This window comes from Mustela nigripes, chromosome 1 (genome assembly GCF_022355385.1).
Source record: "Mustela nigripes isolate SB6536 chromosome 1, MUSNIG.SB6536, whole genome shotgun sequence".
NCBI classification, from domain to species: domain Eukaryota; kingdom Metazoa; phylum Chordata; class Mammalia; order Carnivora; family Mustelidae; genus Mustela; species Mustela nigripes.
The window spans coordinates 165,599,878-165,618,257 of NC_081557.1; the positions used below are offsets into that span (position 1 = coordinate 165,599,878).

At 45.8% G+C, this 18,380-nt stretch overlaps 1 protein-coding gene across 4 annotated transcripts in view; it reads left to right on the forward strand.

The window, feature by feature from the left end:
• NFKB1 (nuclear factor kappa B subunit 1) overlaps positions 1–18,380 on the forward strand; it is a 120,668-nt gene that overhangs the window by 100,316 nt on the left and 1,972 nt on the right. For all 4 annotated transcript variants that reach the window (XM_059376633.1, XM_059376611.1, XM_059376617.1 and 1 more), the window contains 9 exons: positions 628–769; positions 4,516–4,630; positions 9,938–10,139; positions 10,618–10,787; positions 11,128–11,230; positions 13,878–14,002; positions 15,549–15,615; positions 15,936–16,108; positions 16,803–16,983. In XM_059376633.1, coding sequence (XP_059232616.1) covers positions 628–769; positions 4,516–4,630; positions 9,938–10,139; positions 10,618–10,787; positions 11,128–11,230; positions 13,878–14,002; positions 15,549–15,615; positions 15,936–16,108; positions 16,803–16,983 — 1,278 coding nt within the window. The remainder of the gene's footprint in view (positions 1–627; positions 770–4,515; positions 4,631–9,937; positions 10,140–10,617; positions 10,788–11,127; positions 11,231–13,877; positions 14,003–15,548; positions 15,616–15,935; positions 16,109–16,802; positions 16,984–18,380) is intronic.

Below are 18,380 nucleotides of genomic sequence, written 5' to 3' on the forward strand. Positions count from 1 at the left end.
TCATTAGAGAAAAGGGAAGGGAAAGATGGCAAATATTTCAACTTATTGGCCAGTTATGGTCTCTATCACAGATTCCTTTTTTTTTTAATACCACTTTAAAAATGTACAAAGCATGGTTAAGTGGCCGATCATGTAAAAACAGGCCACGGTTTTGGCCTGCAGGTCTCAGTTTCCTTCCCCTGTCCTTCCGGAAGCAAACTTCACAAGAACACCGGTGGCCTATGGAAAGTCTGTCTTTCTGTGTTTTTTGACACTTTGTCTAACAGGAAAGTTGCTGAAGACTCCATGAAGGATTATTTCATCAATAGAGGGATTGCTTATGATATAGTGAATTGAATCAACATTATTTAGAGATTGAGTGTGCCCCATAAGATAACAGACATTTCTCAATTTCTTTCCCCTGATGAACCAGAGACAGATTTTTGAGATCAGCCTCTCTATTTGTCCAGTGTCCAATTGTGCTTTTTCTAGTGAACACAATGCAGAAGTACTGAGAGGAGCATTTGCAATTAAAACGATGTGTGTTGAGGTATCGGAACTCTGCTGCTGATGGTTTTGACCTCAAGCACGCCATACCTATAAAGCAAGTAGAGGAAACTCAGCTGCGATTGTGTCCTTGCCTTGCAGATAACTTCTTTCTAGAGAAGGCTATGCAGCTGGCCAAGCGGCATGCCAACGCCCTATTTGACTACGCCGTGACAGGGGACGTAAAGATGCTGCTGGCTGTCCAGCGCCACCTCACTGCAGTGCAGGATGAGAATGGAGACAGGTAAGTCAGGATTTGAGCAAGCAAAAGTTGTCTTAGGGCAGGGAAGAGAGAAAATTGCTGTATGCTCACTGGCTAGAGATAAAAAGAATCGTTTAGAGGTATCGGGTCCTGTCACTGGAAGACTGTCGTGGACAGTAGGGTGTCAGTAAGGTTGAATCCTTCGTTTGCTTCTCCTGTCCTGTGGCTCTCACCTGTTGGGTCCTAGCATAGCTCAAGTCCTCTTCTAGGAGGACTGCCTTCTGGGCAAGAAAACAAAGACGTGTGTGGGGAATGGGGAAGGTTTCAAAAACCTCGCTCTGTTTATTGGGATAACATGTGAAATAAGATTTAGTAAACATATGTATGGGGCGCCTGGGTGGCTCAGATGGTGAAGCATCTGCCTTCAGCTCAGGTCATGATCTCCAGGTCCTGGGATCGAGTTCCACATTGGGCTCCCAGCTCAGCAGAGAGTCTGCTTCTCCCCCCACCCCTGCCTGCCTCTCCCCCTGCTTGTGCTCTCTCACTCTCTCTCTCTCAAATGAATAAAATCTTCAAAAAAATTTATTTATTGGATTAATAACATTTGCTTTATGTACTGAAATGGTATAATAATAAAATTTGGTCCAACCAAATCCCTCAAGCACTTGTTATCCCAACTGCATATTTACAATGGCCGTGTACTCAAGAAAAAGCCCTATAAAGATAGCACCACGAAAACAACAAAACAGTTAAGAGGCAGCTATCATTCTTTCCCAGTTACTGGTTCCTTCCCTCCTGCGCCTGTTACCAGTTACCAGTCTGTGACTGGGTCAGGCTCCTGGGACTGCTCTAACTCCCGCCGTGTGGGAGGCCTGTGCTCCAATCACCAATCGTACGTTTCTAATGCTACTGAGTTTATATTGGCAAAGCCCCTGGCTTCTTTCTAAACCAGTCCTCTCAGGCCTTGCATTGAGACTTCTAGAATGATCTCAAAAGCCTGTGAGAATAACAAGAGACAACAGCCCTCAGATTCAAGTCAAGTGCCTTATCTAAAACTTTCCTAAAATAGTGTCAACCCTGAGAAATCCTTTTCCGTAGAGGAACTCTTGAGGGCTGTGTTTTTAAACCTCGGTTGAAAACGGAATCAAACGCTTTAGGAAAGTGCCAACCTCAGGGTTTCAAACAGAGACCTTTGTTCTCATTCCTTGCAACGTAACCAAGGATGTGGTGTAACCACTGGCCTTGTTATACAGTACAAGAGGCACCCGTACAGCCTCGTTTGTGCGGTGCTGTGAACAGCAGAATGTTTTCACAGGGTTAAAGAATCCAATTAGCATTCAATAGCATAGAACCACAAGAGAAAGCTGCCAGTTAACCAAGATAGAACAGTGTTTCAAGTGACATTTTTACAGACCTGCAGAGTTGATGAGCCTAAGAAAGATGAGCACGTGGAAGCTAGCGAGGGACTGCAGGTCTGTGAGGGGAGGACTGTGGAGAAGATACGAGGCACGTGCGTTTGATGGGTGCATGGAGGGGAAGTTGCAGGCATGGGTAAGGACACAGAGGGGGACCCAGGAGGTGGTCTTCCCTGCCCAAGTGGAACATGAATCCTTCGAGTCCCCCCCTGGGACCCCAAACGTACACCTGCCAGCAGACTCTCGGGGTTTGCCCCAGCTGGAGGACAGAGAAGGAAGACCCAAGAGGAAGCCTCATGAGAATTTAGACAAGGGAAAGCTGTTGGTCCTCACACCTCAGGGCTCTTCTTTTCATTGCATTTGTCACACTCAGCTAATAATCTGAATCCTGGAGTCATTAGTCATCACAGAAAGTACAATAAAGAAAAGACAAGAACTTCTGGTATTGGGGAAATTCCCATGAGGGTGTGAGGATTTATGGGGGAGGGGGAATGTGCTTCTGCGATGAAATGCTGAGCTGCACATGGAAATTTTTAGGAGTTTTGAAATACGACCTTTTTCTTGGTATATGTGCATCATGTCTGCGTCAGACTTTGGGCCCATTTTAGAAGCCTTCTTCCAGCCTCACATTTCAAGAGACAGTAGTGAAACCTCGACATCATTCATTTGCTCTCTCAAGTAACAAAGTCACGAGTTTGTTTACTAGGCCCTCTTGTGCCAAAGTTAATCCTTAGGAAAATGCACTTGCTGTTGCAAAGAAAGAGGCCTCAAGAACAGGACACCTCAGATGTTTCAACTGGAGAAAATCTAGCCTGTCCTCAAATCCCAGATGTCCTGCCATCACGCTATACTTGGAGTAGGCTCTGCGTCGAGATCTGTCCTTTCTTTGGCGTATTCCTTATCTTAGGGGTTCATCAGCAGCTCTACAGAGCAGCGCCCATATACCCCTTCGCCAGGGAGGCTTAAGGGATTCAGAGGTGGCTTTGGAGCCAGATGGACTTGGGCTGGACTCTCCGCTTCATCACTCACTAGTTATGTGGCATGGGTTGAGTTCTGTTTTACCTGCAAGTCCCAATTTCGTCACTGGAAAAATGAGGATAATATTACCTACCTCATAGGGCTTCTTGTTATGATAAATAAGGTCATATATGTCAACTGCTTAGCATGGTCTGGTAAATAGAAGCTCTAAACCCATAGTAACCACTTTTTTTAGGAATTTCAAGTTAATTTTAGTAGTAAGATTTTTAACAATTAAAAAATTGTGTCCTGGGGTGCCTGGGGGGCTCAGTGGGTTAAAGCCTCTGCCTTCAGCTCGGGTCATGGTCCCAGGGTCCTGGGATCGAGCCCCGCATCAGGCTCTCTGCTCGGCAGGGAGCCTGCTTCCTCCTTTCTCTCTGCCTGCCTCTCTGCCTACTTGTGATCTCTGTCTGTAAAATAAATAAATTAAATCTTCAAAAAAAAAAAAAATTGTGTCCTTAGGACTGATGCTTGGCTCCTGCCAATATTTTCAGCCTCATTAGCATAAGCCCCCAGTCTCATTCTGTCACCCTTATTTAGTGCCTAAATTGTGTGCCAGGGCTGTAAGGCTGACCCAGGGAGGACCGGCCCTGAGACCACAGGCCAGAGAGGGGGAAAGACGCATAGCAAACCACAGTTGCGTAACCAAGCAGTAAACTTGAGGGGAGACTAACCATGTGCTCTGCCTCAGAAGTTCGGAGAAGAGGTAAGGTTGGAGCTGGAAAAGAAGGATGGAGTAGGTACTGTCCAGGCAGAGAAGAGGAGCAAAACAATTCCAGGCAGAGGGAATGTTTGCCAGGGAGAAATAAAATCACGTGGTTCCTTCAGAAGTTTACCTCAAGAGTCTTCCCCCAGTAGTTAAAAGCATGACCCCATTCTTCCCTCCTGGGATCTAAGAAGATCTTTCAGAAGCCAACACACTGTATTTTGGAGGAAGCTGGAAGGTTAGGTGAGGTAACTACATTTTCCTGAACGGTTCCTAGTGCCAGGCATTTTACATACAGGATCTATATGTCAAAGGAAGCCAGCAGAAAGCTAGAGGAGAAAATGCCCTTGGCTATTGCAGGGAAGCAGAGTTGGGATTTGAACTTAGATTTCTCTGCCTCAAGGCACATTTATACCTCTAGGGATCAAACCAAAAGGCCCCCAGAGACCAGGCAGACATGGAAAATGAGTGTAACAGTAGAACATTCCCACCTCAGATTCAAGACATTTGAGATTCAAGACTTTTGGGGGCTGAATAAGAGGAAGTATGCGAGCTAGGTCCAGTCTGCAAGTCTGTCCTTTATTGGGGATCTCTTTTTTTTTTAGTCACTAACACTTTAGTTGACTCCTGCCACTCTGTTTTTGTTTCAGTGTCTTACACTTAGCAATCATCCATCTTCATGCTCAGCTTGTGAGGGATCTACTAGAAGTCACATCTGGTTTGATTTCTGATGACATTATCAATATGAGAAATGATCTCTACCAGGTAAGCAGAAATGCCAACTGAAGAAAAATGCAGTTAATACATGCTTTACATGTGTGTGTGCATGTATGTGTGTGTGCGTGTGTATACATATTATTTCTAATAATGTTAACAGTAAGAAAAATACAGTATTTTGTAAGTTAAATCCTAAAAGCCCGTTACTTGGGCATATTGCTTATGATTTAAGATCCTTTAGTCTGTGAGTATAATAGAAATCACTCCACAACAAAATTCTGCATCCTGCTGGGGGAAGGCAAAGTTTAAACTTTAGAAATTTGTCAAAGAATTGATTCATTTTCTTTTTTTTTTCTTTTTCAAGTTTATTTTATTCTGTCCTTCCTGTCCCCACCCCCAGCACCGGTAACCATCAGTTTATTCTCTGTAATTAAGGTCTGTCTTTGGTTTGTCCCTCTCTTTTTCCCCCTTTGCTTGTTTGTTTTGTTTCTTAAATTCCCCATAAGAATGAAATCATATGGTATTTGTCTTTCTCTGACTTATTTCACTTAGTGTTATACTCTATAGCCCCATCCATGTTGTGGTAAAGATTTCATTCTTTTTTATGATGAATATTATTCCTGTGTGTGTGTGTGTGTGTGTGTGTGTGTGTGTGTGACTTCTTCTTTGTTCATTGTCGATGGACACTTGGGCTGCTTCCATAGTCTGACTATTGTAGATAATGCTGGTATAAACATAGGGGTACATAGATTCCTTTGAATCGGTGTTTTTGTATTTTGGGGGTAGTTACTTAGTAGTGGGATTACTGGGTTGTAGGGTAGTTCTATTTTTAATTTTTTGAGGAACCTCCGCACTGTTTTCCACAGTGGCTGTACCATTTCGCATTCCCATCACTTTTTCTCCACATCCTCGTCAACACTTGTTTCTGGTTTTGATTTTAGCCATTCTGACGGGTGTGAGGTGATATCTCATTGTGGTTTTGATTTGCTTTTCCGTGATGATGAGTTGTGTTGAGCATCTTTTTTTCTTTTTTAAATTGAAATATAATTGATATATAACATTGTATTAGTTTAAGGTACACAATAATTTGGTATTTGTATATATGGCAAAATAATCACCAAAATATGTTTGTCATCCATCACCGCCTATAGTTACAAATTTTTTTTCTTGTGATAAGAACTTTTGGATCTACGCTCATAGCAACTTTCAGATATGCAGTATGGGAGAACTTGGAGTAAATATGTCATTTTTGTCAAGATAAATACAATTGAAAAAAATTAAGTTTGGAAACCCAATAATGTGTAAGAATTTTGAAGCCTGCTGAAACACATTTTGACAATATCTAGATTAAGTGTATATCAAATAAAGGGTGCTGAAATCAGAACACAGAAAAGTAAAAAAGGTCAGTTGAGGAGAAAGTGTCTTTCAAAATCAGAAAGACAGGGATGCCTGGGTGGCTCAGTTGGTTAAGCAGCTGCCTTCAGCTCAGGTCATCATCCCAGCGTCATGGGATCGAGTCCCACATTGGGCTCCTTGCTCCGCAGGGAGCCTGCTTCTCCCTCTGACTCTGCCTGCCACTCTGTCTGCCTGTGCTCGCTCTCGCTCTCTCTCTCTCTGACAAATAAATAAAATCTTTAAAAAAAAAAAAAAATCTGAAAGACAGCGCCAATCAAGGAAACCAGGAAAAAAAAAAAAAAAAAAACAGAATTTTGCTCGGGTTGGGTTTGAACAGGAATTCAGTGGGTTCAGAAGCAAACTGAGGAACCCTGGTACAGAGGTCTCAGACGTTGCAGAGAGAAGGTAGCTGGGACCCGGTGAGGCTTCCTGATGGGCACGTGCAGACTTTAGGTGAGAAAAAGAAATTGGAACTGCACTTGGCAGAACCAAAGCCTGGAGGCTGGTTTTGGGAGTCTGAGACCTGGCCCAGCCACTCTGGCCAAAGGGGCACTCTCCTGCCCCAGCCACCTTCGCCCCCACCCCACCTGGCTTTGCTCCTTGTTAGCTTTCCCATTTTCTCCTTCCCTTCACTCCACCCAGAGTGACTTCCCAGCCCTTAGTGGCCCGGACAGCGTGCTTAGGTGCCTGGTCCAGGCACACCTGTCACTCTAAAAATACGGACTGTCGTGTGCAATTAACTGCACAGTAAAGGTACCTGTTCCAGTTCTCAGTTGTTAAAGCAGGTGCCGTGAGTCATTTTTATCTCCTCGAGGCAAAAGAGCAAAAATGTCTACATGTAGCTCTCACTAGATTGTTATGTGTGAATAGGCGTTTCCTGATAAGGGAAATAAGTCTCTCATTTGATGTAAGGCTTTCGGCTCCTTCCCTGGTGGTGGTGCTTTATGTCGACGGAAGAATGAAGTTGGGGATTCTTCACTGACTCATAATATAAAGTAATGAGGACAAAGTCTAATTTTAGGTAGACATTTAAAGAATGTCTTCAGATTTTCATACCATCTTGGGGGTTGGTGGTATTTGGAGAGTCATCTGGCCCTTAAAGCTTGATTTGCTCCATCTTTACGACTGTTCCTCTCAACCATCACGAGCATACAAATAAAACTGGGAACGAACGGGACTCTGTCGCTTCTCGGTCCTCCTTTCAAAGATTGCTTCACTTCGCTGCCTGTAGGTCAGATTCAAGGAATTACTTGTTTTTCTGTTTATAAATAGGCCCTGCAAAGGGCACCGCGCAACAGGATTAGTAGTCGTGATTTATTATGGGCTGACCTCCTTACTGTATCATTTGGTTACATATATTGAGACTCTCTGGTGTGCTAGACACAAACACCTTGAAACCACCACCTCTGACACGTCTTGCCTTCCGATCTGGGGACTCTGGGGAGAACACAGGTCCATTTCTCCCCCAACTTAGCACCACTCTCCTTCGTGGACAGGGAATCTAGGATCCCCTGGTAATGGCTTCTAGATCTCAAAGATACACCCAGTGACGACTTCGATTTGAAAACTAGAAAAGGCTAAAATTTGGACTCATTTCTCTTTGTAAAGGCTCTCTGTTAACTATTCTCGATGGAAGAATCTTGCAGTTCTCTAAGTAATTTGGATTATTTGGCAATTGTCTTAGACAACCTCCCAAAATACCATTCACTAATCTTAGTACATTTCTGTGACCATCTGTCATGATCAAATCTCTCTCCCCACCCACTTTCTAGAGATGTACTCAAAATAATCCCAGTGCATAGAGTTAGGATTCTTCTGAAGATATTTCTGAAATCAATTGCCTTCAAGCCCTCTCCTCTTCTTCTCCCCCCCACCACAGATCACCCCTCCAGTGTGTTTGATATGGATTGTTTATCAGTTGTTAAAGCAGGTGCCGTGAGTCATTTTTATCTCCTCGAGGCAAAAGAGCTAAAATGTCTACATGTAGCTCTCACTAGATTGTTATGTGTGAATAACATGAAACATTAATGAGGGGTTTTGTGCATGTGGGTTTTTGCTTCTTTATTTTTAACTTTTATCAATACAGTATATGTTAATGGTTCTTCGGATCATACATAAGGAAATACACTGGAAAATCAAAAGTTGCCCTCCCTGGCACTATACAGGTCCCCCAAACTCATTCCCAAATATAACTACTGCATTTGTAAGTATTTTTCCAGATACTGGCTACATAAACATATACACTTGAAATATTATAGATATTTTAGGATACTCTCACACACAGTCCACACTACATTATATAATCCTGGGGTTAAAGATATAAAGACTGAAATTTCATAGAAAACCTTTGGTGGGACTATGCTAAAAAAAAAAAAAAAACGTACTCACGGTAGCAGAATTTGTGTAACGTGAAAAAAAATCATATTAAAACCAGATATAGGGCCGCCTGGGTGGCTCAGTGGGTTAAAGCCTCTGCCTTCAGCTCAGGTCATGTCCCAGGGTCCTGGGATCGAGCCCCGCCCTGTATCGGGCTCTCTGCTCAGCAGAGAGCCTGCTTCCCTTTCTCTCTCTCTGCCTGCCTCTCTGCCTACTTGTGATCTCTGTCTGTCAAATAAATAAGTAAAATCTTTAAAAAAAAAAAAAAAAAGATAATTACTAATTTCTGAGTGGTATAATATTTTATAATTTCAGATCTTTTTTACAATTTCATTCTCTCGCATTTTTCATCTCCCCAAGTAGGGCTTCCTATTAATACATGCACCCTTTTTGTTTTACATATTTATTTTTTGAGAAGAAGGCTCTTGGCTTACAGTATCTAAAGTTTTGAGGACACCATTCTGTTTTAAGCAGGGATATAAAATATGAAAAAAAAAAAAACAAAAAAGAATGGAAATTTGGTCCAAAAGCCTGCCTTGCTTCTGCTGTGTGCATTTATTACTGTGAGTGAGCTGAAGCTGTGGGAACTTCTTGCATTGCATCCTGGGCTGTGGTCGTCCTTCACCAGGGGCGTTGCTATTGTCGCTGCTGTCGCTAGGAATCGCATGCCGAGAGAGAAAGTGTAGGCAAATTGTCACCAGACACACTGGATTTCGCGAACTCCTGTGAAATAGACTGAGTTGTATAAAAACATATCACTCTTTTGTCAGTGGCCTCAGTTCTTTGAAAGATACTTTCACAATTCTGTTTTTGTTGCTCATTTTGAAAACACTGTTTGCAAAATATCTCATTTGCATTTGCCGAGGCACTGGCTTGCGGGCAGAGTAATCAAATGGACTCTGGACGCACCTGTGAGGTGTCAGCAAGTCAGCTTGCTTATTCCTCGGAGGCTTCTTACTGAGATGGGTCTCTCGTCCTTGTTAAGACATTTAGAATCCTTGGACACCTGTTGTAAAATGGGGGTGCCAGAGTTCTGTTGGTTGGTCTCATCATGGAGCAGGTCCATGGAAGAATATTTTTCATTTTAGCAAACTCATTTTCCATGTCAATATTGAATGACAGCACCTTTGTGAATTGGTTTCTATTGAGTAATGAGTTCATTTCCACTTCTTAAGTAAAACTACAGCCTTGCTTTGACTTGTTAATATGCAGAATTATCAGCTGAAGATAGATTTCTGCTAGAAAATCAAGGAAAAGAAATTTATTAATAGAAAAATTAACATATCAGCAGTCAGCAAGCTGTAATGAGGAACAAGAAAGCAATTAGGAATTGTAGATATAAAAATAACCTTAATTATCATGTGGCTCACTGTCAGTCCGGCACAGACTGCATTCTCACAGGGCATGGAACAGGGAATAACTCGTTTGCGGAGGTGAAGAGTTGATCTGGCAACGGGCAGTGGCCCCAAGGCAGGACACCACCCTCTTGCAATGGTAGCGACCAAGCCGGTAGGTTCAAAACCCAGGGGGTTTCAAGTGTGTGCCTCTGACCCATTTGTCTCCTGACCCTTCTCCACTTCCCAGACACCCTTGCACTTGGCAGTGATCACCAAGCAAGAGGCTGTGGTGGAGGACCTGCTGAGGGCCGGGGCCGACCTGAGTCTTCTGGACCGCTTGGGTAACTCTGTTTTGCACCTAGCTGCCAAAGAAGGACAAGATAAAATTCTCAGTATTTTACTCAAGCACAAGAAGGCAGCACTACTGATGGACCACCCTAATGGGGAAGGTAAGAGACAAGCAGATGTCATGGGTGACCTCTCACTGCTTTCTAAACAGTTGGTAGCTAGCTACATGATAAATGTGTGTTCTCTGATTTGCACCCAAAAATGCTTCCCAACTTCCCTGGAGTCTGTCATCTCTCATGAGAATTTCCTGTTGCCCGCTGTGACCAATTTCTTTAAAGATGATTTGGAATTGTTAGTAGGTGGAAAAAGCAGAGGCCTGAGCAAACTCCGGCCTCAAGGTGTAGCAAGCATCAAGCGTCATTAGCCACAGAATGTTTATTTACCCTCAGTGTCTCCTGAGCACACACGAGGAGACCGTGGGTTTTCCTGAAGAACAACAGCCTTGCAGTGCCTTTCCAGGCTCTCTGGAGCAGACGCTAGGTGTGCAGGGACTCGACAGCATTCCCTCCCTAGGGTCCAGTTTTGCTGTCCTGCGACCAGCCTCCCAGCTCCATGACTGTCCCTGTGCTTGGGCCGCAGGTCTCAACGCCATTCACATAGCCGTGATGAGCAACAGCCTGCCGTGTCTGCTGCTGCTGGTGGCCGCCGGTGCCGACGTCAACGCCCAGGAGCGGAAGTCCGGGCGCACGGCGCTGCACTTGGCTGTGGAGCGGGACAACATCTCCCTGGCGGGCTGCCTGCTCCTGGAGGTGACGGACATGCCTCTTTGCCTTCGCGTTACATTCCCCAGAGGGCGTTAGGACCATCTTTTCAAGGACGGACGTCAGTGACGTCTTTCTCCCTGCAGCTGACTCGATTTATTCCAAAGCTCCTCAAGGCTACGGGGTGGTCAGCTTTGGGCTGTCCTGACACCGCCAGCCCCTTCTCTCCAACTGGGGATTTCTGAAGTGGCGGAGAGCATCCCAGATAGCCGCTGGGCTAGTTATAGGATCTGGTATAGGACCCAGGAGTCACGCTGACAGGAGACAGTGGGGACTGGAGGGTGCAAGAACCTTCCACTAACTCCTTCCTGTATGGGCTGGATTTCAGGGCGAGGCCCACGTAGACAGTACCACCTACGATGGGACGACAGCTCTGCACATAGCAGCCGGGAGAGGGTCCACCAGGCTGGCAGCTCTTCTCAAGGCAGCAGGTAAGGCGGCCTGGCAGGTCGGGCTGGAAAGCTCTATCAGGAATGCAAACCCAACTCCAGGTGCACAGCCCCAGCTGCTCCTTTAAGCCACGGAGCTATTGCTGGAAGGCACGAGTAAATAAAAATCACACGTCCATGGCTGGAATGGCGCTGGCGGGACTTGTAATCCTGGGCTCCATCCCGATGCGTGTGTCAGTCCTTTCTCTCTGGTTCATTGGTTTGTTTTGGGTGTTAGTGATTTAGGTTGACTCCCATGACAGGAGATCTTCTTAAGGTTGAATTTGATCCCTTAAAGAACTCTAAGCAATGCCAGCCTCACATCGTGTCAGAAATCTCCAGGTAAAAAAGCTGATTGATAGAAGACATTTAGGAATTTCCGTGGGCAAGAGAGGTCCCTTAGAAATTGAAATAATAGGAAAAAACAAATGGTTTTTTGTGAGGCCCTAGAAATTGCTAGCTGCTATGTGTCAGGCAGTGTGCTAGGCCTGCCAGATGCACTGTCTCATTTAATCTGCAATAACCCCTAGAGTTAAGTATCATTTTTTTTTCCCATCTCACAGCAGATGAAACAGACTGAAGAAACCTGTGGGACCCTGTCCTGGGGTCCTAGGAAGGGCACAGCTATGACTCACATCTCATCCATCTGAGCTTCCAGACTCCATTCTCTCTACTATTTCTCTCCCCTGCTCTGCTCAAGGATTTTTAGGTGTCATTCCATTTAATTCTTTAGTCCTGTGAGGTATAGAAATTACTCCTGCTCACCCCTGAATCTCTCTTGCCTTCCATACTTAGAACCTCAACAAATGTTTAATGGGAGTAGTCTCGCAAACCTTGAGCTATCCGATTTACTACAGATCTTATTAGAACCTTTTTAGAAAACAGATGCTTCATAAGTTCAAGAAAACACAACGAGTTAAATACCTCTTTAAAAACTGAGCCCAGGATGATATACAGACTTTTTCTTTGGGGAGCCCCACATATTTCTAAGCGAATTAAGTCATGTCCAAATAAACCATAACCTTCTCTTTTCTTCATTTCGGTCAAGTCAACCTTTCTCTTGAACAAGAGACTCTGATTGCAGTATGTGTGAATAGTTTGGGATGTCCCTGGTTATTTTTTTTTTAACGAATATTCATTCCATTTAGTAATTTGTGATTATCGCATAACTTTGTTGATGTAAAGATTTTTTTTTCCTTTTTTTTTAAATTTATTTTTTATTTTCAGCATAACAGTATTCATTATTTTTGCACCACACCCAGTGCTCCAATTAAGAAATGCCTTCAGGGGGCGCCTGGGTGGCTCAGTGGGTTAAGCCTCTGCCTACGGCTCAGGTCATGATCCCAGGGTCCTGGGATGGAGCCCCACACCGGGCTCTCTGCTCGCTAGGGAGCCTGCTTCCTCCTGTCTCTCTCTGCCTATCGCTCTGCCTACTTGTGATCTCTCTCTCTCTCTCTCTCTGTCAAATAAATAAATAAATAATCTTTTAAAGAAATGATTTCAGACAAAAACCTATAACCCTTTCAAAAACACTTTCTCTTAAATTCTTAATACCCCATGAAAGGAGTAGTGAAAACAGAGTACAAAAATAGTAAATGAAGGTACTCGGATGAAAAACCTAGTGCTGAGCTCCCAGTCATGCCAAAGGTCACTTCAGGACCAGAGCTCAGCTCCTCCAGCATTCATCAGCCCATACATCATTCCTCTTAGTTTCTCTTGTGTTTTCCGTGGTCAGATGGCCCTCCCTGCCTTCTGGATCAGGTGGGGGCTGGAAGGCTGAAGTAAGAAACAGCACGAAGATCCTTCCCTGACTCTCATTTGGCCCTCTCCTATTATTGAAGTTGGCACAAAGCAAATGATCGCCCAGCAAGATAAAAACAGGTTCTTCCCAGAAGGGTGTACTGAACTGACTACTGTTCGTTAGACAGCTGACTAAACGCTCTCATAAAAATAGTTTCTAAGCCTCTAAGAGGTAACTAGCTCTAATCTCTGAGTGACTTTTGGTGTTTTCTTGCTGCACATTAAGAAACAGACTGCATTTTTCCAAGATCAATAACTAGACATCATAGGAGAATGTTTTTGTGGTGTTTGTCCATTTAAGGATTGGGGCCCCGGCAGTGCTGTACCCAGGAATAAAAGTGAGCCTATTGAAAGAGCAAACTTTGCTGTATAGGGATAGCAAACTTTACTGTATCCCTATACAGCAAAGTTTGCTCTTTTGCGCAAGTAAGAGAATAGCCTGAGACATGTGCAGTGGTGGGCATGAACTTGAACGTTAAATTAGGTCCTGAATCCTGAGGAGGCAGCCCAGCCCTTATAAATCACTGCCGTTACTCCTCAGCTTAAAGATGCCTCATTCAGTTGAAAACTGTCCTAAAGAGTTAAATGTGAGGGTCAGGGTACTTCTAAGTCTTTTGTCTTTGAAAATGTCCTTGGTTGTATAGGGTATCATCAGACATCTTTACAGTCAAAATAAATTAGAATTTAAAAGAGGATCTCTGAATAGTTCGGTAGAAGCATGTTTCCTTTATTAAAAATCATCCCAGTAATTGCCTCAAGTAGCTATTGTGCTTTACCTTTGGAAATGTGACCTCTGCAGGCATTTCAGAGTCGATAAGATTGGGGCTTATTGTGCTGTGTAACTTAACAGGCGCAGATCCCCTGGTGCAGAACTTTGAGCCTCTCTATGACCTGGATGACTCCTGGGAAAAAGATGGAGAGGATGAAGGAGTCGTGCCTGGAACCACACCTCTAGACATGGCCACCAACTGGCAGGTGAGTGTGGTTCCTGTCTGTGTGGCGGCAGCTCCGAAGGGAGCTAATGATTCGGGAGTATAAGAACAGATGGTCTTCTTGGGTCTTCATTCCCCAAAGCACAATCCTTTTATTTTTAAGAAAGTCTGTTTGTCAAGAGACATACTTATCTTGAAAAGCCTACCCATGAAAGATCTAGGTCAGCAGAGTTATGAGTGTGAAAGTGTGAGCCTAATCAGATCACGGTTAAATTGTGAGAGAGGGTTCCGCAAGAGAAAACACAAAATTCATGCAAGAGTTTCCCGTTCTGAGCTCACACCAGAATGGTTCCCATCTCCATTTCTGAAGCTAGGAGAAATGTTGCAGTTTGCTTAGAATTTTGCTAAGTGATTTCTTTTCATAAAAAGAACCCAGGGATTCTTCTGAGGATTTTAATAACTATAAACATAGTAAAGAGACTTAAACTCTTCCTCCACACTCCAGTGACCTGAGATCTGAGGGTGAAAAGCAGTGAGTAAGTCTTTATGGGCCAGGAAGAAGAGCCAGGGGGAGGACACGGGCATCAGACACATCTCTGACACAACAAAATCGACTTTCTTAGGGCCAAGCGCTGCTCCACATCCAAAAACTGCTTGTTTGCCTCTTTGAGGCTCGTGGTGTTGAGCTGAGTGACCCTGGCAGAGACCACACGGTTCCCTTTAATGCTGAGCACCTGGCTTTCCCAGAAGCCTCACCACAGAACACACAAAGATAACCCACTTTAGTGACCCCATGTTGTCCTTACCAAAGTCAGCGAGCCCGGAGTGACTGCAGAGCACAGAGAGAGGTCTCCATAGCTACGGAATTGTGTTTTTCCTTTTAACCTAAGACTTTTCTGTCCCCTCAATTTAAAATGCAGCTGGTGCTGGAAGAGAATATCCAGCTTTGTGAGTATTACTATACCCCAGTCTGAGCACATCTATAGACTTCGTTCCAGACGCCTTCCCTGAGGGAAGAGGGGGCAGTGAGGAGGCCCAGCTTCCAGCTCTGCTTAAGCCCAGTCCTCCTCCGGGCTCTCAAACATACATCACTTACTGACAAGTCTCCCACCAACACATGGCCGATCTGGTGGCCTGGACTGTTCTGGAGAACAGTGGGAGAGGGAAAAGCAGGCTACTCACAGAGCAGGGAGCCCAATGGGGGCTCGATCTCAGGACCCCAGGATCATAACCCAAGCCAAGGGCAACCGCTTTAACCACTGAACCACCCAGGTGCCACTGGACTGTTCTGGCTTTGTCCTTTAAAAGTACTGTGGTGCCAGCTCTCTGCAAGGTTGGCTTGGGTCTTCCTATCCACCTCAGAAGCCCCTATATAGCCCCGCCTCCTGGCCCCAGAGCCCCCAGGACTTTTCTTTGTCCAAAGGGCATTGTCCTGACTTTGAGGGTCATGGGACCGACTCCTTCCCATTCCTCCACCTTTAGGGTACTAGGCCCTCGTCAGGAGGACACAGTGAGTTTATTACAAAGCAACTGACTCCGTCCTGGTCCCTTTAATGTGTAATGTTTCTCCACGGTTTTCTCCCCAACAGGTGTTTGATATATTAAATGGAAAACCCTATGAGCCAGAGTTTACATCTGATGATTTACTTGCGCAAGGTGAGCTCTTAACCGGTATTCCCTCCACACAGTCATTAAAAGGGCTGAGAGAGAAGCAGCATTGGCCAGGCTGTGCTATGAAAGGCTCAGTGGCTTATTCCAGAATCAAAAGCTCCTTGGTTGTATGCAAAGGAGCCTGTCCGACTGTGATCTGCTAAAACATGCATACTGCCCTTACTTGGCTAGGCTGCTGCCTGCTCCAGGAAAAGCAGCTTCCTGGCTCCCACTGGGAGCCAAGGGCAGCAGCACGGGCCATGCTCAGTCCCTCCAGAGTATCTCTGGGTGCTTAGCACAGCTGTGTTTCTTCTTCATTCTTTCAGGAGACATGAAACAGCTGACTGAAGATGCAAAGCTGCAGCTCTACAAGTTGCTAGAAATCCCTGATCCAGATAAAAACTGGGCGACTCTGGCACAGAAGTTAGGTCTGGGCATACTAAATAATGCCTTCCGGCTGAGTCCTGCTCCTTCTAAAACGCTGATGGACAACTATGAGGTAACCCATCACCTCACCCTTGCACTTGACTCTCATCTGTTAACATCACTGACCTGGCCATGGTCCCCTTCCAAGGAGGCGGAAAATCGGTCATTACCGTGTCCTGGGAGAGTGACCCCGACCAGGGCAGAAACCCACCTTTGTAAGAAGACAGTTTTCAGATATCTTGAGATTTCCTGCACAAATCCTAGGTAGAAGGTCAGGGTTGTCACAGAACTTTGACCGCCTGAACCACCGTGATAGACTGTGATCCACATGCATTATCTTTTCATCCCCAAGAGCATGCCGTGATCCCCAGTCAGGACCCAGAGGCAGCTTTCTGTGAGGTGAAATCATTGGTCTACTGAGAATTTCCTTTGTGGCTCTGGTTTCTCGGTGGTTTTCAGAGCCTCAACCCCAACAGGGATACCGCGTGACCTTCACGGCAGGCAGAGTTTCACCGCCTCAGCACTTCTATCCTTCTCTGTCCTCTGGGCTTACTGGAAGCTGCTTCTCTGTGATTTCCTGAGAGGTCTCTGCGCTGACACAAGAAGCCCGACATGAAGGCCGCGCGTCTCCGTGGCCATCTGCCCGCCAAGCCCTGCAGGCCTCTGGGTGCTTGCAGGGGCCGAGCGGGGCAGGTGTCATGGGGATGGCCTGCCTGATTGGTCCTGGCTCCCTGCTCAGGAACGCATGCTGCCTGTCTTTCTCGCAGGTCTCCGGGGGCACAATAAGAGAGCTGGTGGAGGCCCTGAGACAGATGGGCTATACCGAAGCCATCGAAGTGATCCAGGCAGCCTTCTGCACCCCAGCAACCGTGGTCCCCGGCCCCGGGAAGGCGACGCCTCAGACCCTCTCACTGCCCCTCTCACCTGCCTCCACGAGGTCGCCAGTAGGTAAGGGAAAAACAGAACAAGCAGTGGAGATAACCTCCTGCTCCCCAGGCTGTGTCCTCCATGTCTTGAGCTGTGGCTGTCGTCCCCTGAGGACCCTGTCCCGTGTGTCCATCTCCCTCCACAGCTCACGGGTTCTACCTTCTGTGCCTCTCCTGATGCTGCTGTTCAGGCAGGGTGCTGTCCCCAGGAGCAGTCCCATTGACCCGTGAGTCACTTGGATTCGTAGTAAATACCACGTAGTAAATAGTAAAATAAATACTAAAAACAGGGGCGCCTGGGTGGCTCAGTGGGTTAAGGCCGCTGCCTTCGGCTCAGGTCATGATCTCAGGGTCCTGGGATCGAGTCCCACATCGGGCTCTCTGCTCAGCAGGGGGCCTGCTTCCCTTCCTCTCTCTGTGATCTCTTCCCTTCCTCTCACCTACTGTGATCTCTCTCTGTCAAATAAATAAATAAAATCTTTAAAAAAAAAAAACAAAAAAAAATAAATAAATACTAAAAACAGTGATGTGGCTACTTAAGGCAAATAGTGTCTCTCTCACTTCTTAAGTGTAAAGGAGGGAAAGGAACTAACAGAGCAGGACCTGTAGAGCCAGGGCTGGCCCCAGAATGTAGATGACACCGCAGTTCCCACCACCGCACCCTCGGCTCTTCCCGTCCAGCCCAGAAGTGGCTTCACCTTCTCCCTGCGCCCCCTCCCGGCCCCCAGCACTGATCCTCTGTCCTCCACCTGAAACACATCCCAGAACAGACTCCCAGCAGCCCAGTAACCCTTTGTTTCCCTGCAAATGTATTCTCGAACTCTCTCAACAACCACTCGTGCTTTCTCTCTTTGGACCCTCTCTCTGTCAGTTCCCACCGAGAACATGGCAGCAGCTAGAATTCCCTCATCCCTGAAAGACCAACAGTTGCCCATGTCAGGCAGAAGTTCCTCCATCCTCCAGGAGGTTAGGACAAAAATCCCAGACTCAGCTGTGAACATCTGCTGCTCGCAGCCAGAACACACGCAGCCCCCAGCCCCTCCTCTGGGACAGCCTCCCTTGTCCATCCACCTTCATTTCTTGCCTTAGTTCCTGCAGCAGCTCCTGGTCAGTCTCCCTGCTTCCGGTCTGCCCCTCTTCCTTCAGTCCACTCAGGCAACAAGAGTCTTTTTAAAAAGTACTGCTATGGTTGTACCTGTTGTATACCTTCCAGTTCACTTATCCACTCACCAAATCTTAAATGAGCACATCCTGTGTGTCTAGCACTGTTCAAGGCTTTGAAGAGAGAGAGGTAACAAAGGCAGTGTCACTTATCCATTGTCTCTCGCAAATCCCTTCCATATGCCTTTCCTCCTGCCCCACTTCCCTGCACCCACTGTCCCCCAAGCCCTCTGCTCACAAGTCTGATCCCATCTCAGG